At 36.0% G+C, this 24365-nt stretch overlaps 1 protein-coding gene across 1 annotated transcript; it reads right to left on the reverse strand.

Moving 5' to 3' along the window:
• Nucleotides 1–4465: 4465 nt before the first annotated feature.
• Nucleotides 4466–23895, reverse strand: LOC104906070 (probable manganese-transporting ATPase PDR2). Its single transcript, XM_010694782.2, has 22 exons — nt 23648–23895; nt 23003–23286; nt 21756–21848; nt 19706–19896; nt 18720–18792; nt 18411–18583; nt 18165–18336; nt 16559–16663; nt 16372–16482; nt 16218–16304; nt 15941–16123; nt 15433–15483; nt 15218–15343; nt 15012–15091; nt 13616–13724; nt 12832–12960; nt 9027–9092; nt 8868–8939; nt 8315–8466; nt 8032–8143; nt 7831–7947; nt 4466–5928 (listed from the first exon to the last, which is right to left on the reverse strand). The coding sequence occupies exons 2-22, from the start codon at nt 23249–23251 to the stop codon at nt 4819–4821; spliced, it is 3561 nt and encodes a 1186-aa protein (XP_010693084.1). The 5' UTR covers nt 23252–23286; nt 23648–23895; the 3' UTR covers nt 4466–4818.
• Nucleotides 23896–24365: the final 470 nt, after the last annotated feature.

Here is a 24365-nt window from a genome sequence, read left to right on the forward strand (position 1 = left end):
AAGGTTCCTTTATATAAGGATATAACTTAAATCAATAGGTCATTTAAAGAAGTGGATATGGTTTTAGGATCATTTTGGCCGTTGAATTTGTTAGGTGATAACATAACGTACACTTCAGCAACCACACACACACACAAGGTTAGGAGAGCTAAGGAGTATAGGTAAAAATTATTATTTTTTTTTTGAAATTTTGATTTTAACATGGATGATGCCACGTGTCGTAAAATTATAAACCCATATCTTATCTGATCCTTGGAGAGGAAGATGATAAGGAGTTTGTGTGATGGTGGTGATTTCATGGGATCCTACCACTATCTTCTAATTTGTTTAGCTTAGCTTGAAATTTTAGACCATGCCTATGTTCAGATATAAAATTGGATTTTTCTTATGTTTATATCATAAAGTAATTTCCATCTTCAATTTTTTGATTTTTTGAGAAAATAAGAGGATATGATGGAAAATATTTGATTTACTTGGTATTAACTAAAGATATACACATGAATTAATAGTGGAAGCAAACTCGGCAGGTAATAATAATAATAATAATAATAATAATAATAATAATAATAATAATAATAATAATGATGATAATGATGATAATAATGATAATAATGATAATAATAACAATAATAATAACAACAACAATAATATAACAATAACAATAATATAACAATAACAAAAATAATAATAATAATAATAATAATAATAATAATAATAATAATAATAATAATAATAATAAATGTAATTATCTATTGAGTAGATGTATTATTATTGAGTAAATCTATCATTTTCATCAGGAACTTATCTTAGGTGATAAGGATTGATTTATTAAAAGTATTCTAAAAAGTGATTTTAATGACCAAATTTTCAACATGTCTATTAAATACCTAGGCTTACTTAGAAAACATAGTGTTTCAATCTTTTAATCTTATCAAAGAAATCCGTGGTTGAACCTCTTTTACAAGTAATCCTAACTTGCACTAGGGGAAAAAACAGAAAGGGCTGCGCAGGAAGGGCTGCGCTTTTCGTAAAAGCGCAGCCCCTACTAGTGAAGGGCTGCGCTTTTTTAAAAAAGCGCATAAAAAAGCGCAGCCCTTCTGCTTAGTAGGGCTGCGCTTTTTAAAAAAGCGCAGCCCTTCTGTAGAGTAGAAGGGCTGCGCTTTTTAAAAGCGCAGCCCTACTAAGTGAAGGGCTGCGCTTTTTAAAAAGCGCAGCCCTTCTGCTATGTAGGGCTGCGCTTTTTAAAAAAGCGCAGCCCTTCTGAAAAAATTTGAAATTTCGAAATCGCGGGCTTTGAAATATTGAGCGGGGATTCGTCAAATATATTATCCCTCATTCTCTCTCCTCTCTCACGTCCCTCATTATTCCTTTCCTTCTTCTCTCTCATCCTCTTCTTCTCTCTCAAAAACTCCCATAAACATTTGCGACAAAAGCTTGAAATGATTTGCACTAAACATGGCGACGGAGTCCGATTGCCTATTGTGATACTTTTTCGGAAGCGGAACGGGCCAACGAGTCAAACTACCGTATGCTGTGATGTTTAGGCTTTTTAAGCCATCCGAGTTCGTTTAAGCCTCCAAATAGCCATTTTAAGTTTTTCCGAAATTTTTTTTCCCTTAAATTATGTATTAGGGTTTTTTTTATGTATTTAAACATTATTAGGTTAATGTTTGGAGTAGTTCTTGTATTTTCAGATCTATAATGTTCTTGTATACTTCTCTTTGTTTATATATTTTGATTAATGTTCTTGTATACTTCTCTTTGTTTATATATTTTGATTAATGTTCTTGTATACTTCTCTTTGTTTATTTTGATTAATGTTCTTGTATACTTCTCTTTGTATATAATTTCTTGTATTTTCATTTTTTTGATTAATGTTCTTGTATACTTCTTGTATACTTCTCTTTGTATATTAGTTTTTGTTCCTTTTTTCATTTTCGTTTCATTCTTTTTATTGTTTTGGGTTTAGTATTTCGTTTCGTTTCTCTTCTCTTCTGTTTAATTTCAGAAAATGTGAGATTATGAGTAAAAAAATGCAAAAAAAAAATTTTTTTTTATTTTTTTTTTTGGTAGGAAGGGCTGCGCTAGTTAGGAAAAAGCGCAGCCCTTCTGAGCTAGAAGGGCTGCGCTTTTTCCTAACTAGCGCAGCCCTTCTAGCTTAAGGGTTGCGCTTTTTAGCCCTACTTAAAAAGTGAAGGGCTGCTACTGAAAGGGCTGCTGTCAAAAAGCGCAGCCCTACTTGCCTTTTTTAGCGCAGCCCTTCTTCATTTTTCCACTAGTGTTGTATATTATTTTATCAAGGATGTTTTGACCTACTAGTTAAGATTGAGATGATGTGAATAATTGATTATAGGTTCGAATTTTATTTCCTTCTTTATACTGTATACTGCCTTTTACTAAACTAAATCATTGTAAAATCAACGTTAGTTAGTTAGGCGAGAACTCAACTCCAACACCCTCGCAGTCCCCCAACCACACCCACCCACCCACCCACTAGCTTCCTACCGAAATTTTTATAGAGTTTCTTTAATAAAATTTTCTACAATATGCATGTGAATATTTTCACTTAAGGGTTATATAGACGTAGGTAAAGTGGTGTAAGAGTGTTTGGAAAGTATTTTAAGTTAACGAATTCCAGTACATTTCAACAAGTTTACCTCTCCCAATTATGAGTTCAAGTGACAAAGAAATTAGAAGAAAATTCCACTTCGATGACAGAGTGATTGAATGGCTTTATGAATTACGACTATAAAACTGTGAAAATTTTATTGTACTCTTAGGAGCGCATACCATGCATCTAGTGAATTTGTTCCATTTTCGATGAATAAATGTTCTATTCCAACAAATGTTCATTTTAAGCATATTTTTCAACAAAAAAAATATGTTTCCGTATAAGCAAATGTTTTATTTTAACAAATGTTTGTTTTAAGCTTATTTTTGAACAGAAAATTATGTTCTATTTTTCGTGAAAATTGTTTCATTTTCAATAAGATAATGTTCTATTTTAAAAGATGTTCTTTTAAAACTTATTCTCGACCAAAAAATATGTTCTATATATGATAAGCATATGTATTAAAGTAATTGAATTCTAGTAATGTTCCACCTCAACAATAAAATGTTCATTTTCGTAATTGGATTTCGGTAATGTTCAACTTCAACAGTAAAATGTTCTTTTTCGTAAATGAATTCCTGTAATGTTCCATTTCAACAGTAAAATGTTCGTTTTCGTAAATGAATTTTTGTGATGTTCCAGTTCAACAATAAAATGTTCGTTTTCGTAGAAGTTCTATTTTGTATTGTAGGAGCACAGTTCTCATTGTACTTATGGGTGCATAATGCACGCATTAACAAAACTGTGCTCAGAACGAAGTGAACATTGACATTATAACAATCATTTGCCATCATAATAAAGTTTATGTATCATATTAATAAATTATGACTAGCAAATACTATCAATAATCGAAAATACAGGATATACTTGGAGCTATTAATGTGAATTTTTCCTATTTTAAAAATAGTACGCAGTAATATTATTGATAGGAATCATTTAAAAAGTTTTTCATAATATAGAAATGGCTCTTTTCTATGAAAGCACGTAAGGAAATCATTCTACAGACTACAAGGACAGAAACAGATGACTACACATCTAAAGTTTAATTCCTAGACAGTAGAAAAATTGTAGCTTCACCACTATTGCAAAGATTCGTCACTGTCTTCACTTTTCTTTTATTTTGGGGGACTAGATAAACTACTCACAAGTTTATGTATCATATTAAGGCATTTTGTGCGGATATACTAACCTAAATTTAAGTTTTGTTAAAATGTACAAAAAACACTATCTGCGGCGAAAAAGTCAATTTTTCGTCCCTTGACTTGGTAGGAACTTGCGAGTGAGCTACAAAGTGACAGTGAGGAAGTTGGAGGAAAATGAATGTAATATAAACAATTGAATATCACGCATTATAAAAAGAGTAATTAAGCAATTTAAAGGCCGAAAATTAGACTTTCTTGCCAGAAATAGTGTTTTTCGTACCTTTTAACAGAACTTAAATCTAGGTTAGTATAACCCCAAAAAAAATTTAGTAAGATGTATCCCCACAAAATGATCTATCACTCCGACATATCCCCGCAAAAAACTCTAAAGATTATGCTTCACCTCATACAAAAACACATATAACACTTATTTTTAGGGGTACAAGATTAAATAAACCACCCGATATTCTTTATTTTAAGGGTTAAAAATATATACTCTTCAAGAGAATAGAACAGCACTTCATGTTTATCATCGATTATGAGGTGTTGGTTGGGGCTATGTGGAGCAGACTAAAAATCCACGCTCAACCCATCTAACCTTAGCCGAAATGCTGGCAATGAAAGAAACACAGGCCACAGCAATTTTAGGACCTTTGAATTTCGAGTCAAAACAGCAAAAACTGGAGATAATCAAACTTTGGAGTACAGCATATTGAAAAATAAAATAAAATTTGTATGATTTCACTTGATCTTACAAGTCAAGTGATCTAACGTTAGTGCAACTGCTAAAACTCTTTGAGAATAGTATGTTATATATCCGCTTATAAATAGCTTTGCTACAACTACTCAAAGGACAAATCATAAATATTAGTTTGTTTACAAAAAATAACGAAGCATCTCCTAACAAAAATGCCTGATGAATGCCTACCAGAAGTCCGTTTAGAGCATGTTACATAGCCACATGTAAGCCGGCACCATTTTCTCTCCATCTATGTATGGTCAGCAGGCAAGTGAGCTAACAAGCTCCGAAAGAACTGATTTTCATCTGTTAATCATTGCCGAAACTTACACATTTTTCTTCTTCTCCAAATTAGCCACGGCTTGCTGTTGGCGTTTCCTCCAATCAGGCATTTTCCCAGGGAATACCCATCTCAGAAACCTTTCCCAGAAATAGCAAGTCAAGAACATAAGCAAAGCCCATATCAACAGCTTATCCCTTAAAGCTTTGGGCATAGGCACAAGCTTTAGCCAGTCATTGAGATCCCTGAACAAATCAGAAGTGATGACAACAAAGAAACCAACTGCTGCTACGAGAGCATAAAGGAAGGGCTTGTTTTCTGTAATGCTTTGATTATGAGGATGACCCATGTAGTTTACTGCAAAAGTAGCGACCTGCAACATCATTCCAACCATGTATGAAACGGTGTTTACCAGGTTTGGATGGAAACTAGAGTCGGGTTCAATACACTCTTCAGGCATGTATTTCTCAGCCTCCTTGACAGAACTAATCAAGTAAAGGAGGTGGACAGAAAATTGTCCAAGTAGAGAGAGGAAAACATAGCAGCAGAATATGTTGGGGTGGGGTCGAGAAGTTGAAAGCGTTTGAAGTGGGCGAGCATGAGAGATGAATAGGAAAAATGCAGCTGTGAAAACCCCACTAATAGTTGCCTGTACATCACCAAGCTTCACACCATCTAAGTACATGACACTGAGCACATAGGCAGTTGCAAGGCAGTTCAGGCCAAGGATTTTAAACATCTGAAGTGTAGTAACAAGAGTACTCCGACCCTGACGAATGATATCCAAAGTCGGTGCCACTGATGCATGCTTTGCGGTGAAAGGTGAAGCCATGGAAGCATCCCCTAGCTTCACAATGGGGGCAGAACGACCATCACCATCTTCATTCATCTCTTCTAACATTTTCTCCAGCTTCTGCTTCTGCAACTCAACAGCAGTCAGATGCTTACTGCCAGCTGCTTGGCTAGAGGATTCAGATCTTGAAGCAGATCTCTTTCGTGAAGGGCCTTCACCATTAACAGTGACAGCTTTTTTATCATCAATAGCAAGCTTCTGTTTCTTGGACTTAGAGGCAGCAGTTTCATTGTTAGCAGCTTCAGAAGAATCTTTACTTTGGGTTGGAGGCACAGCATTCAGCAAAGCCACCCCAATGTGTGCCTAAGAACATCGCAGCGGAGCAGGATAGTAAATGCACATTTCAAGGAGAAATGCTTGAAACTAAAGAAACACCTCAAAAAAGAAAGAGCTAAAGACCCAGTTGTTGGAAATTGTGAAAAGATTAAAATGTTCATAAAAAAACTTCAGCAAAATTTATTAGATTTTGATATCCTCAACCAAGTACTTTCTGCTAACTACAACAAAAACACAGAACGTCCCCCCTCCCCCTAAAGACACCTATCAGGCTATCACCTCTAAGTACTATACTGAAATTCTGATATTTCAAATCCCAAAAGATGGAAAGACTACGCCACCACCATTTCCACAAGAAGATCCAGCCTAGCCAAAAAACTCTATCCGTCTACCCCCTACAAGCACTCCAACGATTTGACTTATGGCCTCAGCAATGGAAGTGTGTGCAAAGCCACCAGGCAGGACCTGAACTCCAACTACTGGTTTTATAAACAAATTAGTCAAGAAATTACTGGTTCTTTTAACTACTGACATTAAGGACATATTATTTTATCAACAAACTATGATAAACAGATATTTGAACTAAACTCATCTATGCTAAAGAACTTTTCAAAATCAGTTCAAGATTGAACTGACTTATCCACACACCTGTCTGATAAATGCCCAAACTCTGCTCGAAGAAACCCTATTGCTAAAGCAATTGCAAATGCATAACACCGTTGTTTTAAAGCAATTACAAGAGCACAAACAATCACTGAAAGATCACAGCTTTCTCTTTACCAATGATCAATTTCTCCAAAAAATTACCTTACCATGCCATAGTCTTTCCTATACAAGAGCCTCATCATGCATTCTTTAGGTTAAAAGCGAAGTTAGCACATAATTATCATTTCAAGTACAAACTAAGGCATCCTCAAACTTCAGACGACTATTAAGTCCCCCCTCTTACATCCATCTTCCGTTTACTCCAAATAATGAATTCTATCCACTCATCCAGACGAATAAAAATAAGAGCAGATCCCTGTACTCTCACACCAATAAACCATATATCCTAACATATCCAGAAACCAAACAGATGAAATTCGATTCAAAACTCTCCACGAAAACCTTGAATATTGTCATTTTATTTCACGAATTTGTCCACAGCAAGCTCAGGTATTCTTCCTAACCCCCCTTTGATTCAAATATGGAAAGATAAGGTATCTGTTCCTCCTCACTCCTAAAGTCATGGCAGTTCCAATAAGCCATTCAGTGATTAAGAGTAAGGAAACATAAATGTACTTCAGGCAAATCATTTTACCAGATAGATAATTTCATCACAGTTAGGGATTATGTATACTAGTTCACAATATAACCGACTAAAGTTCCTGTTAGTCGAGCACAAAATTGACCATCAAATTGAATGTGAACTAACTGAATCTACTAGAAAATAAATATTTAATTCACGGTTCCCTATACAATAAGATGAATCAGTCTAAAGTAATTCCTTCACTTAAGCAAGTCATTCAAAAAATTAGACTTCAGACAGATCAGTCATAGATATACATGTACAATGAGTAATTTACTCCAAATAGTCATAGATATACATGTACACAATAGAGATCCCTTTCAGCGAAGTTTCTTTCACGCACACTTCAAAATAAAAAAAGCCTTGGAAGAAGCTAACATGAAAACATAATATGCAACTTTATCAAGTTGTTGGAAAGACCAGACTTCTGAAACGTTATAACACAATGAGTAATTTGTCCGGTCACAGATATACATATACACAACAAAAGAGATCCCTTTCAGCGAAGTTTCTTAGACAAACACTTGAAAATCAAAAAGCTTTGGAAGAAACTAGCATGAAAACATAATATGCAACTTTATCATGGAAGTGAATTATAAAAAAAGAAGGAAGAAATAATCTTAACATGTAGCGTAAAATACCTGCTTCAGAGCTCCAACATCGTTTGTACCATCACCACACATTAATGTCATCCTCCCAACAGTTTTTAGTGTGGTAAGAATGAGCTCTTTCTGCTCAGGAGCAACCCTAGCAAAAACCTGATTCATTGATACAGTGTAGTTGTATAAAATTATGAACAAAAAGGAGCACCCCTAGAATCATAAAGATTATATATTACAAACCTTAACAAATGGCACAACTTGCACAACAGCCAATGTCCGCTGCAGCATTTCAAAGCAATCACCACCAACACAAAGATCGTGTGTGTCAGACAGGGCCTCAACGTCTTTTGCACTGCAAAACAAGATAAAAGAAAAGGACGATGGTCAATATTTATAAGAAGCCTGAGGAAATGGGGAACTTAGAATTTACGTTGGACAGTAAATATGCTTGTATCTGGAAGAAATGCAACCATAAGAAAAGCTGAAAGGGGGAAGACTGGAGAGAGAAAGAAAAGGACAATACTTGAAAGGTATGGTCTCAGTTTCATCTGGTGAAACCCAGTCATATCTGTCACCACCCCTTGATGCAGATAGAATTAATGCTGGTCTAGAAATAATATGCACTTGACCAGCAACATGGCAAGCAGTTAATGCTTGATCACCCGTAATCATCACCTGCATATGTTCCCCAAAAATGAAGGCAACATCAGGGATTAGTCAGAGAACACAAACTGTAAGTGTAAGTTTCCATGATGTCACACTCAGTGAATATACAAAGATGAAGCAGGAATTCATGGATTACGGCAGCTCTCTAGCTATTTAGACACAGGAAATATTTGATGCAAAGTGCAAACGCTGCGACTTCACACTTCATCTTGATCAAAGAAATGAAAAGATCACGCTTCAGAATTAGAGAAAATCCATACCAATTATTAGTATTTGTCAAAACTTCTTTCTTTGTGTTCCCTTAAAGATGGTCAAAATGCTAGTTGTCATGTTGAACTTTTAAGGTAAGGCAGGAAGTATGGAAGGTAAATCAGTAGAACGTAATATATATATGAATTGGACTTCCTTACCAAATCATGCGAGGACCCTTTTAGTTCAGACAATACAGAAGCTGAGTCAGAGCGGATAGGACAGTTAAAAACCTGAGATAAGAAGATAAATATCAGGGGAAAGCAAGACACAAAAATGTGGACACAAGATTTGACGAAATTCAGAGTAGTGTCCGCTACCGCAAAGCCAGCAAATGTCAAATCCCTCTCCACCACATCTCTATCCAGGTTTCTGGCTTCACTGACCTTCAGGCAGCCAAATACATCAAACAATAATTAGGTCCAGATAGCACAGCACAATAAAGCAGTTACAATATTTTGCCATCCAAGATACAGACAGTAACCAAAAGAACATGTATCATAAAAACACTTAATCTTCTCATGCCTAACAAATGTTTGAACAAGCAATGGAGGTCAAAGCTTAACCATTAAAGCCACACCATTAGTTCTGATTTCTGAAGTTAGAAAGATAATGAATATAAGATACATTACACCTTTGGAACTTTTTCTAAATAAATAATAAAAGTAAAATTCGGCGCCTTAGCAACAATTTATGTTTTAAACTTTTATAACTTGATCTTATATTGCAATCAATACATAATTAAACTGAGACCTTATTGATTAATATTAAGTTATCTTTAATATTGTAAAAACGAATTAAAGTAATAATATTACTATATACCTTTAAATTAACATTAAGTTTTCTTTGAAATGTAAATACCAATAATACTACCTCCATTTATTTCAATCCACTTCACGTCATCTAAAAATGGTATCATTTCTCATCATCTTTCCTCGTCCTTCCAACCCATCTCTACACTCATATACTCTCTCTCCTCCAATATTTTATTGTTCTTTTTTTTACTTTCCCCAACTTTTGAACACTCTCTTATTCTTTTGGCAAATTTCCTTGGTACTCCGATAAAGTGGACCGTGTGAATCTTTTGGAAACGGAGGTAGTGTGATGTTTTTGGTAAAGGTTGAAAACTGTGTAACAGACTGAAAATATTTATGGAAATAAAAATTGTACTTGAATAATGTAATATACTAAAAATACAATTCAAGCAACAAATGAATGCCCTGCCCATGGGGGATTTTTATGTTGTGCAGTGTGCATGGTCACACTTTTCTGCCTCATGCCATGCAAAATTGTCTTGAATCATTGAATGTAGTTTCCATCACGTCCATAAGTTCCCCTGATTGCCGGACACAGGCGTGTGTCTGACTCTTCCATTCTAATAAAATTTCACACCATGGAACCAGATCCTCAATAGGGCTTGTTGGTTCATTTAATACTCTTGTGAAAAAGAAAAGAGTTAATGCAAATGAGTGTAAGCCGGTCATAATACAGAAAGCCTGTGTTACTCCTCCACCAGACAATATATTTGCATGGTACAACCTTCTTTACTATTGCCCACCAATGCACATCTTTAGGTAGCTTATCATAATGCTTCTCGAAGTCCAAAAAAATCATGTGCAAATCTTTCTTCCTCACCCTCAAATATTCCAACACTTGTGTTACAAGATTGGTTCCATGCATCTCGAAGTCCAATAGGGCTTGTTGGTTCATTTAATACTCTTGTGAAAAAGAAAAGAGTTAATGCAAATGAGTGTAAGCCGGTCATAACACAGAAAGCCTGTGTTACTCCTCCACCAGACAATATATTTGCATGGTACAACCTTTTTTACTATTGCCCACCAATGCACATCTTTAGGTAGCTTATCATAATGCTTCTCGAAGTCCAAAAAAATCATGTGCAAATCTTTCTTCCTCACCCTCAAATATTCCAACACTTGTGTTACAAGATTGTCCTGGCATGAACCCGGCTTGGTTCCATGATATACTTGTACATTTTCTCAATCTATACCCAACCACTTTCTCCCACAATTTCATAGTATGACTCGTAATCTTTATCCCCCAAAAGCATCTCATCCGTTTTTGTAGAATCTTACCATATTGTTTTCCTCCAATTTTGCACTATCCTGTCTGTTCTTCAAACTTGTTAAATAAGTTTGTTAATTACTCAATATTTTTCCTAGGATTTTCAAACCTCAATCAAAATACACTATGGGTTAAGTGCTTTCCTTAGCTTCATACTTTCGTTCACTTCAATGCTAGGTAGCACCAATACGGATACGGGACGGAAAACAACAAAATAATTTTTTCTAAAAACGGGTACGGCTTGGATTTGGCAAAAATAAATAAAAATTAAAATAAAATAAATGAATATAATACATTAATGAATTATATTACCTTAAATTTTAGTTTTCATAAATTAAATTAAAATTATAAGCTTATTAATTTACATTATCTCAGTCACAAAAAAAAAAAAAAAAAAAAAACTAGAAAAGTATTAAAGTATAGTCAGAAAAAAACGCCAAAGAAAACAGAAAAAAAACTAAAACCAACCAACAAATTCAAAAAACATGTAAGGAGAGGGAAGGAAAAAATAAAGCAAAAAAAAATTAGAAAATAAAAATTAAACAATTCAGAAAATAAAAGTAAAACAAAAACCTAGATCTAAAAATGAAACCAGCCAAAAAACTAAACAAAAACAAAACAGTGCGGCGAAGGAGGAAAGGGAGAGAAAAAATAAAACAAAAACAAAAATACAAAATAAAAATAAAACAAAAACCCTAGATCTAACTTCTAATAGAGAAACGAACCAGCAAAGAAGGAGAAGTGAAGGCCGAAGGAGATGCAGCAACCGGAGATGCGGCGACCGGCAAGAAGGAGGAGCAGCGAAGGAGCAAAGGTTAAACTTGAGATTATTCGAAATTTCACTAAACTTCCAACCCTAAATTTCACGAAATTTCAGGTTAGATTATTCGAAATTTCCAACCCTAAACCCTTGGATCTGATTTTTCCCCATTAAAATTTCACTAAACTTGACTGTGTACGTGGCTCTCATCTCAAATACGTCCCCAACCCGTCTCCATCTTCATCCCAACCGTACCCAATTCAAATCGTTGTACCCACCTCGCCAGATTCGCTTTGGGTATGAATCCCAGGTGAAAACGTCTCCGTCCCCGTACCGTACCCGGTACGGGAAACGGCGTCTGGGAGGCGTACATGTGCTTCATAGCTTCAATGTCTTTTTTATCTCTAATTTAAGAATTCCCTGCGCATCTGCTCCTCAATCGAGAGGTTCTCCTACAACATCCATCTGACTTCCACTAAGCAGTTCAATATCTATCCTTGATCGCTCAATCAAAAATTAGAATGTTTAAAATAAATCATACATTAACTTCACCATATAAAGATCCTTGTGCCAATTACTGGTCTTCTAAGATTTCTATTTCAACATCCCTTCAGTCTAATGTACCATATACCACCTAATATACCTTCGACCTGTCCTGATTCGTCAACTTCTTGCCTTCACCATATAACCTTAAAATTTTGCAATATTTTCTCCGTTTCTACATTTTCCCAAGTCCACACTGCCTTCTTTTTTCTATTTAGCCATTGCTTTTACGTCCTCATTTCACCACATTGTGTCTCTATGCACCAATATTATTTAACTTTATTTCAGATAGAAATAAATTTCTTATCTGTACCTAAGTTAGGGTCCATCTCTGAGTTCCAATCGGGTTTTTTAAAGTTCTAACTACTTAGTCGGTAGAAACTTCAACATTACCTTCTTTAAATATCTCATTCTTGGCTTGTTTGTCCTAGACACTATGGTGATGGTGGTTGTAGTGGCAAATGTTGTGGTGGTGAAATATTGGGGTTTGCTTGGTTATTTTGAAATAATAAACCTAGTAAATCTAAGGGTTTAGCTTTTCTTTCTCCTTTTCTCCCTTCCCTAAACCCTTTCCTTTCCCGTTTGTAAACCATATTCCCCCCTAATTCAGAATGACAATTGACAACATATAACTTGAACAGCAATCAAGTACAAAAATGAGAATGGCAGACAGCTTCATCCGAAACACAAGTAAATCAGATAGCTAATGCTGAAAAAAATCTTCATGGAAGAAATCTTACTGCCATCTCTGGAAGGGGTTTGTATGCAAGGGCCAAAACCCTGGATCCTTGGCGTGTATACTTTTTATAGGTTTCGACATATGAGGATGGCAAGCTGATCAGCCTATCTTGAATAGTTTCAGGTGCACCCTGGATCATAGAAAATAGAGAAATACAAATTAAGGAGTCTAAGATACATTGTATGAGAAGCAAATCGACAACACGAGAACACTACTACATGAGAACAAGTACATAAAATAACGATCTCTGCATCAAGAACACGGTGGTCCTGAACGTGATTCACTGCGTATTTAAAAAAAGACGAGAGGCACAGGACAGTGAGATCTAGACTAACTGAGTTTACATACACAAGTTTGCACTTTACACGGGAGCACACACATAAGGTCAGCTACTTTACAATTGCTCAAAAGCAGAGACTTTATGAAATATAGGGCTACAGCACTGGTCATTCCTGGTTGTCCCACTTATTTGCATACACAAGTTGCACTTTACACGTGAGCACACACATAAGGTCAGCTACATTACAATTGCTCAAAAGCACAGAATTTATGAAATATAGGGCTACAGCACTGGTCGATCCTGGTTTTCCCGCTTATTTGAAGCTATATTCGTTCCTGAAAACAGGACACTCTAATTGTTCTATGACTTCCACCTCAATAAAAGCAGATTCTCCACTAGTACCTTCTGTAATACACCGCTACATCCTCAACTAACTTTAGTACCAAATCAATAATCCATAGATGACAGATGAAGAATCTGAGTGTGTAAATTCTTAAAAACGAACCTTCACAAAAGAAATAAATTTCTCCTCCACACGCACAACAACTGCCATTCGTTTTAGATGAGAGGCAAAGTGATGTCTTTGAACAATCTGCACAGAATTGCCACTCCCCCTACACAATTAATGGAAATCCAAACAAACATGTCAATTTATAAGTGCTCAACATTAACATAGCATTTGTGAATATATCATGCAACATGAAAAACTCTCAGCCAAAACATAGCACAAATCAAGTGATTGCCTTTCGTTTTAAAAAGGATCGCATAGATTCCAGCTTCACCTAAAATAAGAGTAGTAGTCTTAATTACAATAATAAGTTAACTAGTTTTCTGAAACAATATTGAGCTATATCTAGTCTCCGGAGTCCTGACTCTGGTAGTCTGATCTGTCTGATTTAATCAAACCTATCTGATCTTACTCGGTTGAAATTAAGGACCTAAATTGTGGTGAAAAAAACCCCCTTCCCTAATTCGACAAACAATAATGGAAAGTGACAAAATAATTCATTTTTGGTGTTTCAAACTTTAACTATAGCCAAACTTTCATAACAACAAAGTACCCTTATGATTTTATTTTTTTTATGATAATAGAGTGCAAACAGAAGTATCACTTGGCCAAGACATAAGACATGTGGCCTGACCAAAAATATATTTGCCTTCTAGAAAGAGCTCCTCTCGATTATATCTTTCATTGTTAAACATGTAACCTTCCAAAACCTTGCCTTAATGAGAAGATTCAGACAAGGGGTGCTGATAGCTATTTTTGTTGTTGCACAGAATCATGGCTTCAACAGTCACATAAAATAGATGAAGTTTCAACAAATCTGGACAGCAAGCAATCTGAGCACTGAGGGCATTTACACAAACAACAGTCCTCGATACTCTATGGAGTAAAAAAGTAACTGAGCAATAAGGGCAAACAGAATCTGTTAAGTGTACAGTCTTTCTACAGTCATACATGATTTTTCTTTTCTTTTTTGGTGCTAATGAAGGGCAATCCCTGAAAGAAGAAGAAGATAAAATCAACTAAGAAACAATATAATGTGGCATGGCCATTCCTCTAACATCTTCATCTAAGATTCTTTAAGTCCTAATGGTGGAGATTGAGAGCAAGTGAAAATCTCTTCTTGTTTGGCACCTCTATTCGCAAGCCAATCCGTGGCTCTGTTCCCTTCTTCTAAGTCATAGATGTATGTACATCTAACCTAAGCTCCCTTGTAGTAGCCTAGACAGGACCAACGTCAGACCCACAAGAAAGATATCCAATGATTGAAACCTGTCCAGAAAAAGAATCAAGTGTTCTCCCTCTGACAAGTTACAACAGTCAACATGAAACTTGATCTCCTAGAGTCCAATATTTTCTACTCCAGCAATAGAAGAAAATTAATGTCATCTCTTACTTTTTAGGCATGGCCTTCTCATCAGATTTGTAGGACCAGTCAATTCCTTTAAGTGCAGCTTTCTCAAGAGGATCACCAACCTAGACAAAACATTAGCCAAAGAAGGATGAGGATATTGCCAACATAAACAAATTGGACCAAAGACAGCTAAAGATACTTATAAGACATTAAAAAAATGAAACATATGTAATCAGATATCAACATACCAGCTTGTTGTCCACAAATACTAACGCATGACAAGAAGCAAGAATTTCCAGTGTTCGACTTGGTACTCTTTTCATATCTGACTCTAGTTCCATGCTTTCTGTGGACCCGACGACGCCAGAGAATTCCTAACGGCCAAAAGAATTATATTAGAAAAGGATCTAAAAAAACTGTAGTGCTCAATTTGACATATCAAAAGAACATTTAAATGACGTACCATATCATCTGACGTTAAGGTTCCCGTCTTGTCAAAGCAACAAATATCAACCTGCAAATCAATCATGATAGAAAAGCTCAAAACACTGGCAACAACAAGAATATGGAAGTGTCTTCTCTATCGTATGTGTCAGTGTGCGAATGTGTCATCCTCGGAACTCCCAGCATCTATAGTCACTTTGTGCTTTAAAAGATAGTATCAGGTACAAGACAAACAAATCAGACATGCTACAACAAATGAGACCAAATTGACTTAAGCTAGTGTGCACAACTTAGCGCTGGGTGAAACCATTGGAATATAATTGCAGGTGTTGCTGTATATCAGAGAAAGCCAAGGGATTTAAATCAAAAACCAAATATCAAAAGGAGGATAGGGCATCCTATCCAAATCTTTAAGCAATATCTATATATATGATGAGACCAGCACACAAACATAATGCCCATCCAAAAGAGACAAATTCCATTAGCTTCATGCAAATGATGAAATCAGTACACAGAACGTTACTCACCTTCCCAGCAAATGGAATTCGAAATGGCTCAGTGCAAAATATCCCACGCCTTGCTAAAGCAATAAGAGAAGTGTTGACGGCTATAGATAATTCCATTGGCAGTTCAGGAGGAATAACAGAAGTAACAATTAGTGAACAGCTGAGGATAAGTTTGTATCTGCTCCTTAAAGGGTCCTCAAGCCCCTAGAGAAAGTATTTGTTGTCAGAAACACGCTATACAAAGTTTAGCACACAAAAACTGATTAGTATAAATATGGCCATGTAAAGAATTACTTGCCTTTTTCAGCACATAACCAGCAGCTATAATTGCAAATACAACCAAGAATAAGATAAACAATCCACTTTCCCAACTGTTTGCAGTAACCTGAAACAAAATGGCAGGTGAGCAGATGCATTAAGTGTACCAACAATGACAGGAGAATATTACTTACTCTCTCAGTAGAAAATAATATTGTGCGCATCAATTTTCCTTGACTTGTCTCGAATCCAGTTCGTAATATAACAGCTACACAGCCACCATCGGGGGTTTTCAGAGGAAAAGACTGATACAACACCATCTATTAGAGGACAAAAGTTTGAGCATAATGACCATTGTAACACATAAATTAGAGATACTACCTTATCTGGAGTGTGCTGCAATATTTTTGTACCACCAAAAAGCACATGATTTTTATCTCGTTTAATAGACAGCCTCTCCTCAGCAGATCTGCCGGTGGTGGATACCTACAAAATTCCCAAGTTTCCAAAGTTAATAATATTTCAGAAACAAACACCACCTTTCAAAGAATTGATGAATGATAGAACTATGAGAGTCATGAAACAGCAATGTTAATGAACATATAGTATTATGCTAACTCATCTTTTTAAGATGAAAAATAAAGGACAAAGTACAAAGGAATCCAAAACTAATTGCATACAGGTTCTATCAGTATGATCAATAATTTAACATAAAGTCAAGATTCTGACAGATACATAAGGTCCATCAATGTATCATCTCTCACAGTTGATATGCAATTTTGAGACCAATATATTGACGATTCTCAAATTTTAACTGCTAGACCTCGTTTAAGTATGAAGACTTCCCTTTCATACGATCTAACATAAAGGGATCAGACGATTCCTAGCACAACGTATTTTGCATATATGCTGCATCATCGCGATGCAGACCAATGCAAATTCTAGGTCTAAGAGTCACATATGTCTCGACTCCTGATGACTGGACCCTGGCCTAGCAAAGGGCTGCCTTTGGAGGGGGGAGCAATTGACATCAATGTACATGTTGGCATTGTAGTTTCTTTGCCATTTGGCAGGGCCCTTGAGCTCGAAACAACAAGGCACCTTGAGAGGGGAATATTTTATATGTAGATATATGCAGCATCTAACATGTAAGAAAGGATTACGAGCCAATTATCATAATTGGATAGGGCATTAAATAAGACCCTCCGCGTTCAACTTAATGTATTGTGAGCGCAAGGCAAAGCATTATAAAATACTTTCTATATAAATTTCAAAACACCATCATTTGCCAAAAGGAACTGCAACTTTGCATGATGGAAAATGTGGAGAGCAAAAACAAAAACATAATATATATTAGTAAGAATATATAATAGACAGAGCTATAGAGGGAGAAACTCCCTTTTTAGGCATACGGAAAGAGGATAGCTAGAGAAAAAATTAAGACACTCTCAAGTTCATGGATTCACCCCAAGTTAGAAAATGAAAAAGGAAAAGGTAAGTAATTTGTTGAAATATCATGACATCATTTTAGCACTTGGAAAGGCTTTTATGGGCAAATAGAGCTTTGCCCATGGGCAATGGAAAGAACACACAAAAAATCTATTACTTTAAACTTAACAGGTCTTTGATATGATGATAGCTAACAAAAATATAGTACTCCATTTTTAATAGGCTTTGATAGTCTTCGATTGATAACTAACTCCCTTCAACAAAAATAAATTATAATAAAAAGAAAGAAAAAGTTAAATGCATTACAATTGGAGGGAACCAAGTTTTGACAGTTTTTTCTTAAAAGACAGGGTAACAGCCGAGGAAAGTTAAAGAAGGAATTTTTCTCCAACACCCTGTTTTTTTTCGTTTTCCTAAATAAAAAGATAAATATAAAGAATACAGACACTACTAGTGGTCAACCAACATTAACATGTCCGAGTAAGATTGGACCATAACCATAGAACATGATAAAAGGCAAAAAAGAGAGAAGCACCACCTTCCACTGAGGAGTAGACTCGCCTGTGAGAATGGCCTCATTAACAATAGCACTTCCAGCTAATATTAGCATGTCTGCTGGTACAGACTTATCTTCACCATCTGGACCAGATGAACGTCCAATAGAAATCACATCCCCAGGAAGAAGATCAGTCCCAGAGAGCTTCACCCACCTGCAACATGCTACCATAAGCAACTGGATGCTACAAGAAATAAGCAAACTAACACCAGATAAACAATGACATACTTGCCACAACGATGTACCATTACGGTCTGGCTATCAACTCGTACACGTCTGAGCTCTGTCAAAGTTTTCAAACGGCTTTTTGCCATAGTTGATTCAAACATGAACAGCATGAACAGAGTGAACAAACTGTAATACCAATACTCATCCAAACACCAAAGACCTACACAAAAGACCTACACAGAACACAAGAACTGAACTTAATACAAGACAACCATCTATCACAAACTAAATATAAATGACAAACAAGGGCAAGGAAGGGCCAGCAAGAAGAAAATGAACACAACGGAAGTTACATCAGCAGAGTCAAACCTGGAATACAAAAAAGGGTTCCATGCAGTGCTCTTTCAATAGTTTCTGGAAAGTGGGTTGTGGATACTCGAATCTGCAAGGACAGTGTGGACAAAAGGGAATAAGGAATACAAAAAATATCCATTCATCAAATAAGGCAAGAGAATATTCAATCTCACAGTACAGCATGGCATGACATTAGAAACAAAACATAATGTCCAGGCTTCAACACAAATTACTGTGTAAATGCAAACACTGTGTAAGCACAAACCAACAATGATGCAGAACACAAAAAATATGAGGCAATCTCAAGTCACAAAGTTACATCAGGACAAATAAACAATTTATAAGACAGAAACTGTTCTTAAATTCCCAAAGAAATCAACTAGTTCTAGAAGAGAAAACCGAGAACAAATGGGGAAAATGAAAGAAAAATAAGAAGAAAGGACCTCATAATCATACAGTGAAAGCTGTAACACAAAATAAGAGCAAAAACTAATTCATGTAATATAGCCCTTACAACTCTCCAACAATCACAAACACCAACTAATCTAGTATGAATCGAATCTGAGGAAGGGTACAAGTGCAGAGTCTTACTCCCGCAAAAAAGCAGGGAAGCTGGTCTGGAAGGATTCCAGGCACAGCTATTGCGTTGAGAAAATAATATCAGAGAAGACATAGAAACTGGATCTGAGACCCTCTAACATCAGAAAATTTAACTCATATAAGTTATGGCCAGAGAACACAGAAGTTCACTCTACAACGAAGTAAAATTATAAAGTACTGAGTGAAAACATTGGGAGGATTAGAGAGCATAGATAGAAGAAACAGTAAAAGATGACATAATTTAAAAAGTAAAAGAATATCTGAAACCGTCCTCGCTGGAAATAGGATCCAGGCACATTGTTCATGTTGGTCATGGTGGCAATGATGGTGGTTGAGTAGTGAAATATAATAAGATTAATATACACCATTCAAGTTTAAACAATTTGCACAAAAAAACTTACACATTGCGTCCCCATTTCTCTGTGGCAGCAACCACTTTAGCATCAGAGCCATGTCCAGTATGTTTGAGATAGTATTGAAACGATTCTTTAGTAGGGAAAGGAAGCTTGTAGAATGTTTCTTTTTCCTTTGAATATATAAACCTTTGCTTTCTGAAATCGAAGAAAATTTCTTCATCCTCAGTGGAACCTGCCTGCAAGTGGTGATACATGTTATTGCGCAGAAAGATAAAGTTCCAGGGGCCTAATATTGTTTATATGTGGAACACGTTTGAATTGATTATAAGATTATCCAAGGGAACAAGACTAAAAAGATTCTTAAAAAAACCCAACATATGGAGTGCCCTATTGTTTTGACATGGTAATACATTCCAATATTGAAGTTCCTAGAGAAATAATTCCGTTCCTTAACAGCAATTCTAGAGTTACAAGCAACAAAGACAAGGAAATGTGACAGGAGAAAGAAAGGATTTCTCTAAGCACAAAGATCCACCTCAAATCAAGACTGAATCCCCAATTCGAAAGCCATATATCAGCTACCCTCTAGGAACCCTAAACAGCAATATGCAGACTGATTTATTCAGTAGATCAGTACTGTAAAAGATTGTTGACTTAGCAAAAAATACCGCCCATGGAGTCAAAGATCGGAAGAAAGACCTACCCAAGACTTTTCGTCTTGGGTAACCTTATGGCAATTTTGGTTTGTCAACCAAAAGGGGGAAGTTCCCGTGATGAAAGGTTTATGGATATCCTACCCTAAGACGAGAGGATTGGGCTTAGAGCAAGACCGATCAACTCTTTACTACAGCAGGACCAAAAAGGACTAGCTTTTTTACTACATCCTACGGAAACCCTAGAATCCTGTCAGTAACACACATCTCTAGGAGATTTGCATCCCATCAGAAGTAATACCCTCAGAACTGAACTCTGCTTGATAACAATCCCAATTACACAGGATGTTACCCAACTTAACCCTTAAGCATCAAGAGTTGAGACAACTTTTCGAAACCCACCTAAAGTCTATTGGCCCGTGGATAGGACACGAGCAGGACAGTGAAAGAAGCAACAATATAAATAACATTATAAAAATCTCCTTGTAAATGAATCCATAAAAGAATGTGTCATTTTCACATCCCACTTATTGGTGTACAACTAAAAATATCAACTGCCCACTACAAACAACAAGGGATGAAAGCCTCAGTTTTATCAAATAAATAAAACCAACTCCTAGATTTCATCATTACTAAGAAAAAGAACAAAACTCATGATCCACCTTCTTCAGTTTGCTTGTAATTTGTATCCTTCCTCATGACTTTGTCCAGGAAACTCCAAGTAACCTTGTAATTGGCATTCTCGAATTCCCGTCTCAAAGTAGTGTTATGCCCTTTTCCCATAACATAATTTAAAAATAGTCCTCACTTCAACTATTATGTCTTTCAAACAGCTGTCTAACTACACAAGCACTTTGAGCCAACAATAATTGTGTCCTCAACCCCCTATTTTTTTCTTTTACCTTCTGTGGTAAAGAATAAGGACAAAATTTAGAAAGACAAATAGTCGTGTCGCCCATTTACAATGGCAGAAATAGGCCTACGCACAATTCCCCCCTCCCCCCGAAAAAAACAAACAAATAACCTAGATGACGCCCTAAGTGTAGAGTGCAGAGTGATAGGAAAGTTTCCCAATATCAACAATCACCCATGATCTATTTATTCAGTAGGGGAATTAAAAGTGGTGCTAAAAGAAATAGTGTCCTCAAACATAACAACAAACTTGTGAAGTCATCAAGTCTTCAATGTCCTACAATAAGAAAGAATCTCCCATAAACGCCACCAAATTCAAATGACTTTAGATCTGAGTATTAAATAGAAGTAAGCAGTGCTGACGAGTGAAGAATGAAGACAAAATTTGAATCCCACAAAAAACTCAAACAATCAGACATCCCACTGAAAAGTAAAAAAGCAGAAAAAATATTCAACTAATAACTGTGAAAACCTTACTTTCTTACGAAATTATTCAACTATATATATATATATATGATGATGGAGCTTACTTTCTTACGAAACTCAAGTGGGACAATTTCCTTTGAACCACAGAACTTTGCTGGAGTAATTTTGCAGAAATCTGCTTGGTGAATATCATCAACCTGCAAATCATCTAATGGTGACTGCCTTATTAAAAAAAATGATCCTACTGCCACACCTCAACATAAGCACACACAATAACATGGAAAAATCCCAAAGCTCATCAGATCAACATTAATTGAAGCTTTCAAGCATAATACTGCTGAGAGAAAATAAATGCAGGAACGGTAAAACAACCCATCATATACAATTTCAATATAATCACCAGTCAGGTCATACATGTTAATCATATAAATGCATCAACATATCTCGAAAATTAAAAACAATGATTAGGCTTTATATGGTCAGCAAAGGCCTCGAGCATCAAGTGACAACTGAATATGATAATAGAACCTGCTCCCCTTCAATCTACTAGCTCAAGCAATAATACTGGGACATGCACGCTTTACTTCCTTTAATTCCAGCACTGGAAAACACTGAGTGCCTTACTTTTGTTTCTGATCACTAGTAATGCAATTTTCTTTGTCTAAAATACCATGGGGATGGAAATCAGAGTCAGGCATTACCAAGGGAAAAATTGCTTATAAATTTTAGTTAAAAATAAAAGGTGATAGTCATATAAATAAATCCAAAAGATTACAACTTAGTAGATATTCGGATAGAAAATGAGGATCAAACCATTATTCTACCAAATGAATGATCTCAAAATCCAAAAGAGACGCAAATTTCTAGGGATCCTTAGAAACTTAAGACAGTAATGAACAAGCCCTATAATTTTTTTTAGTACTAGGTAAAAAGCAAGAAGCACATACAAGCTCTTACTCCTCCTCTTCTTTCTTTGTTGGCAAGCCTATGGGCTGCTTTAAAAGCAAGTGCACGCAAAAAACAGGATCTGAGTGCTGATCTACTTCTTTAACTTAGGTGTCATACAACTTCATGCAGCATAAGACTCATAGCAACACCTACTAATTTAGCAAGTTATTTAGCTTTCCTTCCCCTTTGCGTTTTAACATTGACAAATGACAATAGAAGAAACCCTCATAGAACTAGGGTATAGTTTTTATGTTCTGTACGAAATGAAAAAACACTGAGATAATAGGCAAATACAACACCAAAACGATGAATCACATAAAAGCTAAAAAAACACAATCAAACATAAAAAAACATTTCAAAGCAATCTTTCACAAACAGACATTAGAGAAATAATCATGATTACCTTATTATATTGTACAAAACATTTGAAATCGACGGACCAAGCTGTGAAAAGCAGGACTAAGATGTGGAAGGTGACAAGACCTCCAAAAACTATCAAAGAATCAGTAATCTCCAAGCTAGGAACAATCACTGACAACCAAAGAGCATAAATAATCGCAAATGGCCACACGTCGAGTCGCCATTGCTTGTGCTTCTTCCTCAACAAATCCACTCCATCGACTACTTTCCCTCCAACATTATATTTAGGCATTTCGATATAATTCTACTCAAATTCTCACCAAATCTCTGCACGCAATGAAGAACTTCAATAAAAACCTAAATAGACACAGTAAAAAAAACATACTGTAAACTCAACACTCTTTCTAGGTTTCTCCATCTCAGAATTCTTCGAAGATTCAAGTTCTCAATCAAGATCATTCCTTAACAAAACTTCCATCAAATTCATGGAAGATCCGACTTTCCGATCTCAAACGATAGTTTAATTTGCCAGGAATCTTCTCCAAGAAATCCATAATTAAATTCTTAGTTTGCAAAATTGGAATGATTAATCTATCAACCTCATCATCATTAAATTGAACAACAAATTGTTTCGCAAGAATTATGAGAAAATTGCACTAATTGACTAAACATGTGAGCAAAATCTGACCTTGAGAAAACCGGAAAATCGCGCGAATTGACAGTACTATAGTAAACGATGGTCGAACATCTTAAGAGTACGCAAATCAATGTATGCTGCAACCCTAAATCAAAGTTGCTTGCAATTTTGATTTGATTTGATTCCTCCAATGCTCAACCAAATAGTGCGAATAGGGTTTTTTCTTCTATTTGAATAAGAGGTGAACGAATAGTGGTTTTATGTTTTATTCGTCGTTTCGTTAGAACATTGGAATTGTAGGAGAAAATGTAGAATTCATCTATACATACTAAATAATAATATCGGTTGTTTCACGATATACCCCGATAATTTATTTTTTTTTGCACCATATAACTTTTCAAATTTATCATATACCCCTCATTTTTGAAAAAATACATACACTTATCCTTAATGACTAACAGTGTTAAACTCCGTTAGTCATTAACCCCCTAATCCCCCTCTAACCCTAATTAACTAACCTAAATCTACTCCTAGCCCTAACTAACCTAAATCCACCCGTAACCCTAGTACCTTAACCCTAACCCTCCACCCCTGCAATCCCCCTCCCCACCACCCCTGAAGCCCCCTTCCCCCACCACGCAGCCCCCTCCCCCCTTCTGCCACCTCGCAGCACCGCAACCCTGCAGTTCCCATCCCCACCACCCCCACAAAATCGCGCAACCCCCCCCCCCCTTGCAAAATTGCGCTGATTTACGATACAAGTTTCCGG

Source organism: Beta vulgaris, chromosome 2 (assembly GCF_026745355.1).
Source record: "Beta vulgaris subsp. vulgaris cultivar EL10 chromosome 2, EL10.2, whole genome shotgun sequence".
NCBI lineage: Eukaryota > Viridiplantae > Streptophyta > Magnoliopsida > Caryophyllales > Amaranthaceae > Beta > Beta vulgaris.

Bases quoted from the DNA above. Each gene is read 5' to 3' on its own strand.
- LOC104906070 (XM_010694782.2), bottom strand. From the start codon at position 23,251: ATGCCTAAATATAATGTTGGAGGGAAAGTAGTCGATGGAGTGGATTTG. The intron at 15,484-15,940 runs GTGAGTAACGTT...ATTGATTTGCAG, and splicing joins GAATTCCATTTGCTGGGAAG to GTTGATATTTGTTGCTTTGA. The intron at 9,093-12,831 runs GTAAGATTTCTT...GGCTGCCTGAAG, and splicing joins AACCCCTTCCAGAGATGGCA to GTCAGTGAAGCCAGAAACCT.